This window comes from Sceloporus occidentalis, unplaced genomic scaffold (assembly GCF_023333645.1).
Source record: "Sceloporus occidentalis isolate IW3139 unplaced genomic scaffold, rSceOcc1.0.p SCAF_178, whole genome shotgun sequence".
Taxonomy (NCBI): Eukaryota; Metazoa; Chordata; class Lepidosauria; order Squamata; family Phrynosomatidae; genus Sceloporus; species Sceloporus occidentalis.
The window spans coordinates 1,606,324-1,620,230 of NW_028317158.1; the positions used below are offsets into that span (position 1 = coordinate 1,606,324).

At 42.0% G+C, this 13,907-nt stretch overlaps 1 protein-coding gene across 1 annotated transcript in view; it reads left to right on the top strand.

The window, feature by feature from the left end:
* Nucleotides 1–13,907, top strand: part of LOC149278875 (sodium channel protein type 5 subunit alpha-like) — a 114,868-nt gene that overhangs the window by 50,670 nt on the left and 50,291 nt on the right. The window contains exons 12-15 of the mRNA XM_089501675.1: nucleotides 3,498–3,633; nucleotides 4,992–5,230; nucleotides 8,751–8,924; nucleotides 9,242–9,598. Of these exons, the coding sequence (XP_089357801.1) occupies nucleotides 3,498–3,633; nucleotides 4,992–5,230; nucleotides 8,751–8,924; nucleotides 9,242–9,598 (906 nt within the window). The remainder of the gene's footprint in view (nucleotides 1–3,497; nucleotides 3,634–4,991; nucleotides 5,231–8,750; nucleotides 8,925–9,241; nucleotides 9,599–13,907) is intronic.

The window sequence follows — 13,907 nt, forward strand, 5'->3', positions numbered from 1 at the left end:
ACGTACATCAAACATGGCATCCCCAATGTGAGATTGATCGGGCAGGTGCTAGATATCATGACGTTGCCCCATCAGAAGCTCATTGACCAATAGGTCAAGTCCAACCGCTTCAAGTTATGTGATACCTGGAGAACTTGTTGTAACTCATCAAGTATTTTTTACTGTTATCCCAATAGATATGGGGCGTTTTACACGTCATACAGGTTAAAACCTCCTTATAACAGGTATTGATATTTAATGGACATCCGGCAAGGATTATCATTGACTTACTCATCATTCCTCTGCGTGTTTGTTTAGGAAGGCGGGGGTTAATTGTATAAATGAGCTGTATTCTCTCTGGCATATGTTCCCAACTGGCTTTGAATAACAGTCGAATCCACCTCCCAGGAAGAGGAATGTTTCAACAAAATAAACACACGACTCGAGCCTCGGCCTGCCACCTGTCTTCTGCCGGGAGAGACACGCAGACACGGCTACCTCCAGCTGGAGCATACGGGTGGAGGCATTTCCCCGCCTAACCCTTCCGATTTGTCACGGATCTATCACTTTTCCCCAAAAAATTGTACATTTTTCTGTAAAAATCAGAAATAATATGTACAGAAATTAAATTGTAGCAGTTATCTTAACTTCCTGTTCTCGGAATCCTCAGTTATTACTCCGCCTGAACTTATCACTCACCCGTTGTTAAGTTGCTGATTGTTGTTGATTGGTTCAGCATCCTTTGTGAGGTTAAAAGGGGGAGAAAACTTCAGGACAGGGAATTAGTGAAACGATGCTAGTTCTGCCACATTCAGATATATAATTCGGCTTTAGTGAGGGTAATGTTTAACCCTTTTGCGTCCAAGATTTTTGGACACGTTTTTTTTTGCCATTTTTTTTATTGCTTAACAAAGAATGCCTTCTTTGTTATTAAATGCATCTAATAAAAACTATATTTCATCACGGACTATATATTTAAATAAACTTTAATCCATCAGGCAGTATGAAAAATATAATAATAAATATAATAAAAAATATAGTAAAACTAATATAATAAAAAAACAATCGCACACACCTAGTGTAGCTATAAAAGGTACCGCAAAAATACATTCGCCTCGCTAACTATGACCCCCCCAACAATAATCACAATGTGGTTTTTTTTTTCTTTCTTATCTTTATATGAACCCCCCCCCCCCCAAATTCCCACTCCCCCTCCTCTAACCTTGGCTGCCCTCATGATGAATGCAATATAACCCAATAATCACACACAACCCTTAGTTCTCACTGATTGGCTGACGCCCAATGGGAGCCCTACAGCACACGTACAGGAAGTGTACCTAAGTACACTCCCTGATCCAGTAGAAACATTGAAAAAATGGTTTGGTACTGAAAAAAAATAACAGGAAAACAAGAAAATTACAAGTTACATGAGATTCTTCTCAACATGTACCTTCCCAACAAAGTTTCAAATGTATCCTCGTTCTATAGCTGGTGGAGAAGAAGGAGAGGAAATGGTTTAATGATTTTATGTTTCCATAATAAGGTCCAGAACATTTAGTTTGAAATGTATTATTTAAAAACACCCAAAAGCTCTAAAAATGATAACAGCTGACTGTATTTTTATGCTGTAATTAGCATTATATTATTCTTGTAGGTGGTTCCTCTTTAATTCCGCAGAGACACGTGTTTGTTAAACTCTTGAATGCACGGTTTCTCCATTTGTGGCAGGAATATTCTAGCAGGAAAAAAAAAAAATAATATAATTAATCGCTAATGGAGGAGGTAATTTTCTGGAGCATGAAGAATTAGTGGAGGTTAAAAGGGTCAACATATTGATTGAATCCACACATGACCACATGACGACATGGAGCCATACTGGAGTCTGGTGGAAACGTGCAAAATTACTGGATTGTGTCCCCACAGCACTGACAAAGAGGGGCACTTTTGTTTTAGGGGGTGTGGTTAGGGGCATTTCTCTGGGGTGGGGTTTTTCCAAAACTTTTTTTTTTGCATACTACTTGATAAGGCAATTAGAAGAATAATATACTTTATTTAATTTCTAAAGCCATTTCCTGCTGTTCCTATACACATTATCGGGGCTTTTAGGGCCGTAGAACCCTACGATACCCTCATACCCAAAGGAAAAAAGACCGTTCTCTAAACTTACCAGGAAATGTTTTCAAGAAACACATTTGTTATAGCTAATTGCACCGAATCCAGAACTTCACTTGTGCCCCAGCTGTGGCCTAGTTCAGTTCCCGAAAAAATAGGTTAAGGAACGTTAATTTATGGACTTGTCACCCTGTGTGTGAACAGGAATCGCTTACACTGCAGAAAACAAGAAAACATGTTATAATCCGGAGACGCTAATCAATAAACGCCTGTCAGCCCGGAGTAATAATCTGTTGTGTGTTATGAATTTAGCGGACGTATATGGATCATCTGGAAATCGGTGACACACTGGCCTATTTACATCCAGTACCATGATATATATGTCTGAATAATGCTTGATGTACGAAGCATTAACCATATTTATAACACCTGTATGGAAATTCTGTAGTCCCACAAATGGTCACAGGCTCTAGCGGATCAGATTTTATCAGGGAAACTGATCCACGGGAGCTTCCCGGAGTATGCTACCTAATGCTCTCTCTTGTGGGCGTGGCATGAAGGCCCCAGACACCCCTTAATGGGAGGGAACTGGGCGGGGAGTAGGCAGGGCTTGGGTGGAGAGTGTGTCGCCCCCTCACCCGGAGAGCAAAAAAACTGACCCGAAGATCTTGGGAAGCAGGGCTTCACCCGGAGACTCTGGGTCGACCCTTGATAGTTCCCAGGTATGGTGATAGGATCAAAATATTTCTTCTTGATGTTAGGCTGATATATAGAACAGACATGGCCAACGGTTTTATTAACATATCAATGCCTAATACATAAATGGAACACTCCAGTCTTTTTACTTTTATCTTCTTTTTTTCATTTTTAATAATTATGGTTTAAAAAATATTATTTAGTTGTCTCCAAATTATCCTTTAATTTGCAGCTTCTGGAGGTTGGCTATATATCTCTTTGTTCTTGAGTTCCGAGTTGCGTCGAGTTGACAGTCAAGCTGAAAGCAACTCAAATAAAAAGCATAGCGCGTTGTCTATTCACAGAGATTCAACTCGAGATAAGTTGGCGTTCAATAAACACTTAGACTTCTCACAAGGAGTTGACAAAAACTTGGACTGCCGGATGACACCTATGGGGAATTTATACGCATGGTTATCGCAAAGCTTGTTACTTCTTTATAGAATCTCCTAAAATCTCACTGCTTATTTCGCTGATGTCACATTCTGATGTCACTTTCCATCCACTGTAACGTCACATATATGAGTTTTTTGTGTTAGAACCGGACACACAAACTAGAGAGATTCTCCCTCTATTGCAATTAAAATAATATCTGTATTTTTTTTGTTATTAATCTAATTAATGATATCAGGGATACTATGTAATTCTCTTTTTACATTTCTTTTTATCAGATGTCTCCTTTAGACCTGGAAATGAGCAAGATGCAGCTGCTGATGCCCCACCGCCTCTCCGTGGATTACATCGACCAACCGTTTCAAAGACAACGTGCCGTCAGCGCCGTTAGCATCCTGACCAATGCCATGGAAGGTAAAGAAGAACACGTTAATCAACTTTATCCAGGCGGCTGGATGGGCAAACCCAACCTATCCCTAACTAATCTCTTATAGACTTTACCAACAAGTTAAAATACATATTATTGCCCCCTTTCCCCTGACTAGCCAATCAGGAGTCCTTTATGATATCGACCCCAGTGGTATCACAATAAGAATCAGATCGGCTTGGAAGAAGCCTGGTTTGTGACAGTAGAGAGCCCTGTTGGATGATCTTAATTAGTTGCGATGTACTACTTACTTGAATAAGTATGGATTCCATTGACCTTACCGTTACATTATGTATAGTAAGTATGTCCTTGAGTATCCCTCATCCAAGGAGGTTATAGAGACAAGTGTATTTATTTTTAACACAAATGGAACGGTTTAAATGATTGAGTGGCTGATTGATCCGCAGCCGCTCCCATCAGAAAGCCATCCGACATTCTGGAGACCCGTACAAAATACGCGCAGGCTCCCCTTTACAGCACATATATGATACGGCTACATGTCTCGTTGGTCTAGTTTCACGGCAGCCTTCCGACATGATCTGCCCTGGAACAATGCGGAATGGCAGCGCTCCCTAAACGTCTCTTCTCAGGGTCCTAAGACGACTACCAGTCATTGACACCTTGAGAGTTCACCGGACGCTCGGAAAGTGTCGACGGTGCCTCCTATAGTAAAACATGAAACTGAGTCGGAGATACTGAACGGAATGTTGTCCCATCTACTAAATGTGGTTGTTTTTTATTTCTGCCCCTGAAATAGCTAACCGGGTACCTCTCTCTTTAAATCAATCGTTTAGCTGTCTTTACCCTGACAGTAATGTCTCAATGACTCACCGATAATTGGCAGCTTTATGCGATGTGGTCTTAAGTGTTGATCGTCAATGACTGGTCTCGTTACTTGATAATGTAGCGAGAGATCACCAGCCGTTTGTGATTTCTCCGCCAGGCGCGATATATGACTTGAGATGAAACAAAAGCCTAATTTCTCTCCAAATAACAAATTAGTCATCTTTTGGCTCGTTAAGCAGAAGGTGATCAGCGTTAAGAGTTCCTTGACGCTCCTAAGAATTCTTTTCACCTTCCGTAAATCCTGTTGAGATGTAACAACTGATAAAGTATTGTCATATCTGTTGAGGCTTTGTAAAAAAAATGGAAATAATATATTAAAGAAAAATGTGTAAAAACATCCGTTTTACCCTTATTTGGATATTTTATCATTTTATTGTTTTATTTGGCCAAATAAATGTTGCTCATTAGATTTATAGCTCGATCTTCTTTATGTTCCTATATTTTGGAATTTTATTATTTCTAATTTAATTTTTTTATTCTTTTTTTGATGTCTCTTTAGAATTAGAGGAGTCGCGTCAGAGGTGTCCTCCTTGCTGGACGCATTTCGCTCAGAGGTTTCTGATCTGGGATTGCTGCGAACTTTGGGTGCGAATCAAGAAGACTGTGAGATTTGTGGTAATGGACCCCTTTATTGATCTGACCATCACTATTTGCATCGTCCTTAACACAATATTCATGGCTCTGGAACACTACAAAATGACCACGGAATTCGACAGGATGTTGTCTATTGGTAACTATGTGAGTATCTTCGATGCAGTTCCCCAATTCTGGGGGGTCTAAGTGAATGGGGGGATAGTTTAGGAAGGAGAAATGTATCAAATGGTCTCTAATAACATCTCCAAATATGCGTCTTTGAAACCCAAATCCCAGTGTCCATCTTTGAAGTGTATAACTGAGCTGTATGGCCTTAAAACGCCCAAATATCTTTTTTTCCCTTTTTTTAAATAGCCTTTACCATGGAATTAGCTGGATATATGCAGGAGCACATTTATAGGCCTTAAAGTGCCAGCGGCTATTTTAATCTCCAGTCCAGCCCTGTTCCCAGGAGAGAGAAATAATATATATATATATATATATATATATATACACACACACACACACACACCGGTATATATATATCTATATCTATATATCTATCTATATATATATATATATATATATCTATATATATATATACCCTCTAGACTGTAAGCTCGTTTGAGCAGGGCCCTCCTCACCTGTTGTCTCTGTAAGTCATATTGTTATGTTATATACTTGTTATGTCCTGTCTACCCATTGTACAGCGCTACGGAATATGATGGCGCTATATAAAACAATAAATAATAATAATATATATATATTTATATAAAACCTATAATCCACTGATCTCCAATTAATTGTTTGATTGTACACTAATCCGAAAAAAATAGTTGACACCATGGGAAGTTTGCAGCCCTTGAAGAGCCATCGTTTATTTTTTGCCCGTGATTCTCTGGTATCGTTGGTGTTTCCTTGTCCGTTGTAAGCACGGGAAAGTTAAAGTGAGACGGTTATTACTGTCCGTCTTGCCGGCTGCGTCAGGCGGATACACAAAAAAATAAAATCCAGGAATTACAGGCGTTGACTAGAGCCTGAGAACTCACAGATTGTTCATAAATCCCGCCGGTCAAACAGATACCTAAGCGATGAATAGATTAACTCTTTGAGTGTACAAGAGGCGTGAAACACTTGAAAGGTTAAAGGGGTCATCATGTCAGATAGTGGTGTAACTAGAATACAGACTTTATTAAAACTTCCCACCCCTACCAACTTTTTGTTATCCCTTTACCAGATATTAGGGCTCAGACAACTGACATTGGTCACATTGGTTCTCCTTGAGCATGAACCCCAGCGCTGTATAGAGTAATAACCCCCCCAGTGCTGTATAGAGTAATAATAACCCCCAGTGCTGTATAGAGTAATAACCCCCCAGTGCTGTATAGAGTAATAATAACCCCCAGTGCTGTATACAGTAATAACCCCCCAGTGCTGTATTGAGTAATAATAACCCCCAGTGCTGTATACAGTAATACCCCCCCAGTGCTGTATACAGTAATAATAACCCCCAGTGCTGTATACAGTAATAACCCCCAGTGCTGTATAGATTAATAAAAAACCCCAGCGCTGTATACAGTAATATAAGCCCCCAGCGCTGTATACAGTAATATAAGCCCCCAGCGCTGTATACATTAATCTTGATCTTGTTGAGAAAAACCTGGTTTTATCTCATTTTGTTCCAATAAACTCCCTTTATCTGCAGACCTGGAGCCGCCGTTGCTGTCAGTCTTGTGATATTTTGGGTGACTTTCCCGGCCCAAACACCACACTGAGCTGATGCTTTATGGCAATGCTAATGAAGTCCGTTCCTCCATAGACTTTCATTAGAAAACATTACAATACCTATAATGCCAGAATAGTAAAAAGCCCCTCTGGTGAAGTAGTTGAGCGAGAAAGGCATATTGCGCATGAAAAAAGGGCACAGCGCAGGATATGTTAAGGCAGCGAGGATACATTCCCAGAGGTTATTACATGTTTACAGTAATTGTAAACTGCATTTAAAACATCGAAGGGCAGACTTGTTATTGACAATGCATTATCTAGACGAAGGAGAATTAGAAGCTTAAAAAAAACCCTCCACTTAACTTGTTCCAGGCAACATTTCAAAAGTTCACATAACGAGTAGTGGCTCTTATGCAGCAAAATGGACTTCGGCGGCTATATTTAGCTGCTGGAAGCATCTATAGCGTCCCTCGGGGAAATGCCATGTCGATGAAGTTGCCAGGAATTACTTCTCGTCCAGGCAGAGGAAGAGTCAGGCCGGTACATCGGAGCGGTGGGGGCAAAACCCATCGCTGAACCCATTTGTGCCCCTGTTTAAATAATCATGTTTGGATAATGCCACGTAAGGCTGATGCGTGACCTTATCATCGGGGTCATCACAAGGAGGTTATGAAGGTAGCGTGAAGGTGATCGGCGTTTCCACTCGTAGAATTCCGAACAGCCAATGAGGAGATGAGAAAATGGAATGGAATCGGAGCAAGGTCGTTTTTAATGTGTGTTTCTCGCTACATTCATTTGCGCGCGGTTCTTGTGTCTCCTTCCTGGCGGCTTGTAGTTGCCATCAGCAAACATCATTAACGTTCTACACCACATCCTCCTACTAATTGAGAGGACTACCCAGATCTCTGGGACTAGAGGGCCAAGTGGTCCATCACTCAAACTAGGAGCAGTCAGTTGACTTACCCTGCGTGAATACCTAACGCGTCCGTACTACCAAAGTCAGTTAGTTAAAGTCAAAGGGTAACCTCTACCAATACTTGGGAACCTTCTGGCTACGGCTACCCAAAGTCTCCCTAGGAGGTCCCGCTGACGTCAGTTGGCGGTCTTCCTTACGTGGCTGGTCACACACTATTTTTAACGGGGACGTTGACGAGGAGTGGTTCGTGCCGCAACGACGCTCCCGCAACCTTGGAGTTTGACTCAGAGACCCGATAAAGCATCGCTTCACCCAGAGAGCTCCGAGATATGCCTATACCCCCAACATTTCAGGATTCGAAATAGGGACACCTCTGTGGGAGGGGTGTGGCTAGAATTAAGAAGGGTGTGGCTCAGACCATAAGTGGGTGGGGCTTTGGCATGCCCTCTCACCTGTCTTACCTGAATAGGTGGTCCCGTGGGAGTTACAATGGAGGTCTGAGCTGCAGCAGCAGCATGAACAGGGGATATTAGAGGATCTACCCCAACCGGCCCATGATGCCCACTAATGAAATCCCAATGCTCGCATATTCTCTGTTCCACTCACTCCTCCGCCTCCTGGCCAGTGGAGCCAATCATCTTCCGCCTAATGGGAGGAGTAACTTTGTAGAAGGCTCCATGCAGCATAAAAGAGATCACTAACGTAGGAGACGATGACACAACCACGAAGTCCATATTGAAAGTCACCTTGACACACCTGATTCAACGCAAGTCAGTCTCTGACTGGTTAATGGAAATATCTTTAAATCATTATCTTTAAATGATGTCACTCTAGGACCTACATACAATAATTTAATGTAGGTCCTTGAGTGACATCATACATGTTTAGGACTCAAAAAAAAAACCCAATTAAACTTGATGATGATGATCGTGCCGTGGTGTTTATTAGGTCACTTTTGCTACTTTGTCTCATTTTTAGTTCTTTAAAAACCATGACACTCAAAAACTCACGATTTTTTTTCTCTGACTTTTTTTCCCCCCCCAGGTCTTCACGGGTATTTTTACGGCTGAAATGGTCTTCAAAATAATTGCCTTAGATCCCTATTATTACTTCCAGCAGGGCTGGAATATATTCGATAGCATCATTGTCTCATTGAGTTTAATGGAATTATGCCTAGCGAGCATGGGAAACCTGTCAGTTCTACGCTCCTTCCGACTGGTAATTTATCTTTCTTCTACATCAAAATTTTGCATTTTTTTTTTTGTTCTTAAAAAATTGCTTTTTACCTAAAAAAAATAACTTCATCGCAGTTGTATTCCCTAAACCCTACCCATAGGTAATTCTTCCATCATATAATTTTTATGGGGCTCTTTAATTAATTTACAGGATATGCCAGGATACGTTGAAATGTTTTCTTGCCATAGCACCAGAAAAAAGTTGGGGAAAAAAGTTTTTTTTTAAAAAAACCTTTTATTTTGTATGTTGAATATTTTTGATTGGGTTAGCTCTTCATTAGTCCGTTTTATTTATTTCAGCTTCGAGTCTTCAAATTGGCCAAGTCTTGGCCAACGTTAAATACGCTCATCAAGATCATCGGTAACTCCGTTGGTGCTCTGGGTAACCTCACGCTCGTTTTGGCCATCATTGTCTTTATTTTTGCCGTGGTGGGGGTACAACTTTTTGGAAAGAACTATCTTGACTGTGTTTGCAAGATCAACGAGGATTGTAAGCTGCCCAGGTGGCATATGAATGATTTCTTCCACTCCTTCCTCATTGTGTTCCGGGTACTCTGCGGGGAATGGATCGAAACCATGTGGGACTGCATGGAAGTGGCCGGCCAGCCATTGTGCATTCTTGTCTTCATGCTGGTCATGGTTATAGGGAACCTTGTGGTAAGTCCCTTTTTTACTCTTTACCCACCACAGTTATAGGCCAAACTTCATTTTCCATGATCCTTTCCTGTTATATTACCGTAATTTACTTAGATGGTGGCAGAAAAGTGGAGCAGCCTGCCAGCAGAAGTGGTAGAGGGTAATACAGCGAGGGGATTTAAACATGCATGGGATAGACATACGGCTTCTTTAATCTAAGACGAGACCAACAACTGATTAAGGTTTGAGTCTTTACAGCAGGAGAAACAGGCCGACTAGACGGGGGCCGGATGGGGCCGATCTGTTGGCAGATTCCATGTTTCTATCTGGGGATGCTATATATTAGACTTGGGCGCCGGCTAACTCTTCCTGTTCGTGTTCGCGAGGAAAACTTCTTTGTATTCCATGAATATTCGCCCGTTCCCGTGTTCGGTTCGGGTGAATATTCGTGTACATTGTCCATGTTGGGTTTTTTTTCTTTGTTTTTTTGTAGAAGAGGTTAATACGGGGTTAACGCGGTACGGACTATGCAGCAGCTTTGGTGCCAGGATTTTAAAGGCCAGTAAGAGCAACTCTATTGGTCGCCTGCAGGGGCCTCCTCTGCCATCAACCAATGAAGTGTACCGGTTGGCGGTTCCACTGATATCGGGGGGGAGTTCCCTCTGATGCCAGTAGAGCAGTCCGCGGACTTCGGTGGGCGGTTCTGCTGATTTCGTGGGTGTTCCCGCTGATGTCAGTGGGCGTTCCAGCTGAAATCGCTGGTAACATCCCCCATTTAAAGAGGAAATGGGCGGGGAGTGGGGCGTGTCAAGACCCTGTGACCCGGAGGATTGGGGTGTTGACCCAGAGGACCGGAGAAGCAGCAAATCTCCTGGAGTTCTCAGGCTGAACCCGGAGAGTTCCCATATATGTTAATAGGGCAATAGGGCACCTGTAGTCCAAGGCCACTAGCTGAGGCTGGGTTCTGAGTAGTCTATGCAGGTCCAGGACTGGCAGTCAGTGGGAAGAAGAGGAGGAATGGACGTGGTTGGAACCATGCAGGGAGTGAGAAGAGGCAGTTACCACTGTTACCCCAGACATGAAATTAGGCCCATTCTGGAGCCAATCCATAGAGTTCCCCGTAAAGTATCTCAGATTCTATTTATTATTCATTATTCTGTACGATTCCCATTCGAGTCAAAAGCGGAAATTTGACGGATTGTTGAGGCTGATAATCCTCTGGAGCACAGAAGGGTTAATCACCCCATTAGCTGCGCCCGTTACCGTTACATCCGCCTGCAGTTGGTTTACCGGCCCGTGAGCAAAAAAGACAAATGGAAGCATCGCGTGAAAATCAACAACTTAAAGCTACCAGGTCAATCCTGGAGTGGCTGAGTGGCAATTAAGCGCATTATCTCCGGCAAATGTAAAGCAGAGCGCGTCAGAAACACATTACAAAGTAAGATTTAATGGAAGATCATTCAACGGGGAGCTGGTAAAAAAAAAGGTCAGACAGGAGGAAATTCAACAGGTTAACGAGGGGGGTGTCCATAGAACCAACATATATATATATATATATAAAACATATAAAACATATACTACAAATACTTGAGTATCTTACTATTTAGCGGCGGAAAACCTTTGGACTTGTGTTAATAATCAGATATAAATAGTAGATAAGTGGAGCAGCCTCCCAGCAGAGGTGGTAGAGGATAATATGGTGAGGGTATTTAAACATGCATGGGATAGACATACGGCTCCTGAATCTAAGACGAGACCAACGGCTGATTAAGGTTTGAGTCTTTACAGCAGGATAAGCGGGCGACTAGACGGGGGCCGATTTACCGGAAGAAGTCTACGTCGCTAATAAGGGTTAATGTGCAAATCTGTCAGCCATGACTGTTAAAAGCCACGACCGGCTGCCCAGAAAGGAGCACTAAAGCGTATCAACGGTGTATCCCGATCATCAAAGGCCTTTTCTCAACTTAACGCCGCTTGGCAGCCGCTCCGCACAGATGGTCCCACGGAATCCAGGAAAGTATTTAATTTCTTCAAACAAAACAATCCCCGCTGATTAAAAAAACAAACCAAACAAAAAAAAATACAGCCGGGCGTCTTAGTGAATACGTTTCCTTGGGACGTCATTGAAAGAGGCTCCCCCCGCCGTCACGCTTTGTGTAACATTCCGATAATCCGACCGGCCGATCTTGCCCCGGAGCGCTAAATCTGGCAGGAATTGTTACCCGCAGGTGGAGCAAAAATAAATTTTCAATTAATAATGAAAATTTGCTTTTTTTGCTCTCCCCGGGATTATTGGATCGATGAATTCCGACGTCTTTACATTTCATGCGGCTTTTAAAGCTTTTTCGGGTTTTCCGCTCAGCGAGAAAAAAACGCAATTCCTAAGTTCTTACATTTTGTTACTTTTTTATGAGCACAAAAATTAGCTTTTAGGGGCTGTGGTTAGAGGAAGGAGTGATGGGAGTGATAACGGGCCATTGGAACACAGGAGTGATGGCAGTGATAAAGGGCCGTTGGAACACAGGAGTGATGGCAGTGATAAAGGGCCATTGGAACACAGGAGTGATGGGAGTGATAAAGGGCCATTGAAACACAGGAGTGATGGGAGTGATAAAGGGCCGTTGGAACACAGGAGTGATGGGAGTGATAAAGGGCCATTGGAACACAGGAGTGATGGGAGTGATAAAGGGCCATTGGAACACAGGAGTGATGGGAGTGATAAAGGGCTGTTGGAACACAGGAGTGATGGGAGTGATAAAGGGCCATTGGAACACAGGAGTGATGGGAGTGATCAAGGACCATTGGAACACAGCAGTGATGGGAGTGATAAAGGGCCATTGGAACACAGGAGTGATGGGAGTGATAAAGGGCCATTGGAACACAGGAGTGATGGGAGTGATAAAGGGCCGTTGGAACACAGGAGTGATGGGAGTGATAAAGGGCCGTTGGAACACAGGAGTGATGGGAGTGATAAAGGGCCATTGGAACACAGGAGTGATGGGAGTGATAAAGGGCCGTTGGAACACAGGAGTGATGGGAGGGATAAAGGGCCATTGGAACACTGGAGTGATGGGAGTGATAAAGGGCCGTTGGAACACAGGAGTGATGGGAGTGATAAAGGGCCTCTGTACCCCTATGAAGAGATTCCATTAAAAATCATTTACAACTACAGCTACAATAGTCATTTACAACATTAACCCCGTCTGCCCTGGATTTCTGATTCAATTCATGTTATTTTAACAAACAAAGTCTGCTTTTCTTTCAAAAAACAAGGAAATGTCTAAGTCTCCCCAAACTTTTGAGCAGTAGTGTACCCCACGAGGGAGCTGCAGCTCCAGAGCTTCAGAAGTATTCACACAAAAAATTCCAAACACGTATCTCACGGGCCAGCACTAAAAACACCAATAAGCGACTACCTGATTTTATTCCATAGAATAAAAATCTAAAAAAATTATAATTGTAGCTTATTTTTAACAATTTCTGTAATTATTCAGCTACTAAAATAAGATCTGTCGAAAGCAATAGATTCTCTTGTTTTTTTCGGAGTTTTTTTTTCCAATGAGGAGCAAAGAGCGAGCCCTCGGATGGACGTTAAAAAGTAAGTCCTATTATTACCTCCTCTTTGAAGTCTTGCCCTTTCCAACTAAATTGTGAACGCGGCGCTCCGCAGCAGCGCATGAGTCACCCGCTTTAACAGACAAAAGTGGGGCGCGGGTTTGGTGGCATTTAGATGATTGTACTAATTGTATCAATGTGGACAAAACTGTAAGAGGAAGCTATTTTCATACACGTTACTGAAAGGCAATTACAGGGAAGAAAAAGTATTTAAAATAGCCAGTACGAGTCTGAGAATGTAACTGTCATACCGCCGAAGAGGGTCAGAGGCTTACATGTAATGTACGGACGTTTTTACTTTACTGAGAGGGCAGTAGATGAGTGGAGCAGCCTCCCGGCAGAAGTGGTAGAGGTGAATACATTGAGGGGATTTAAACATGCGTGGGATAGACCAACGATCTGGCCCGACAGACTAGAAATGTAATTGTTCTGAGATCTGACCGTTATTGACCTCAATATTGAAAAGAATCTATCACTATATTATTAATTTATATTTAATAATATAAATAATATAAGAATAAAAAAAAATACAAATTTTTTAATATTTATAAAAATATACATTTTTTATTTTTTTTAGATTATGGAAATTATTATTATTACGGTATTATTATTATTTTTTAGCTGTGACCTCCACCTAAGGCTTTTCATGCAAATTTCCCTTAATTTCCCATAATCCATCAGTGTACATTGTGACCATAAAAGGCACTGCATGTCG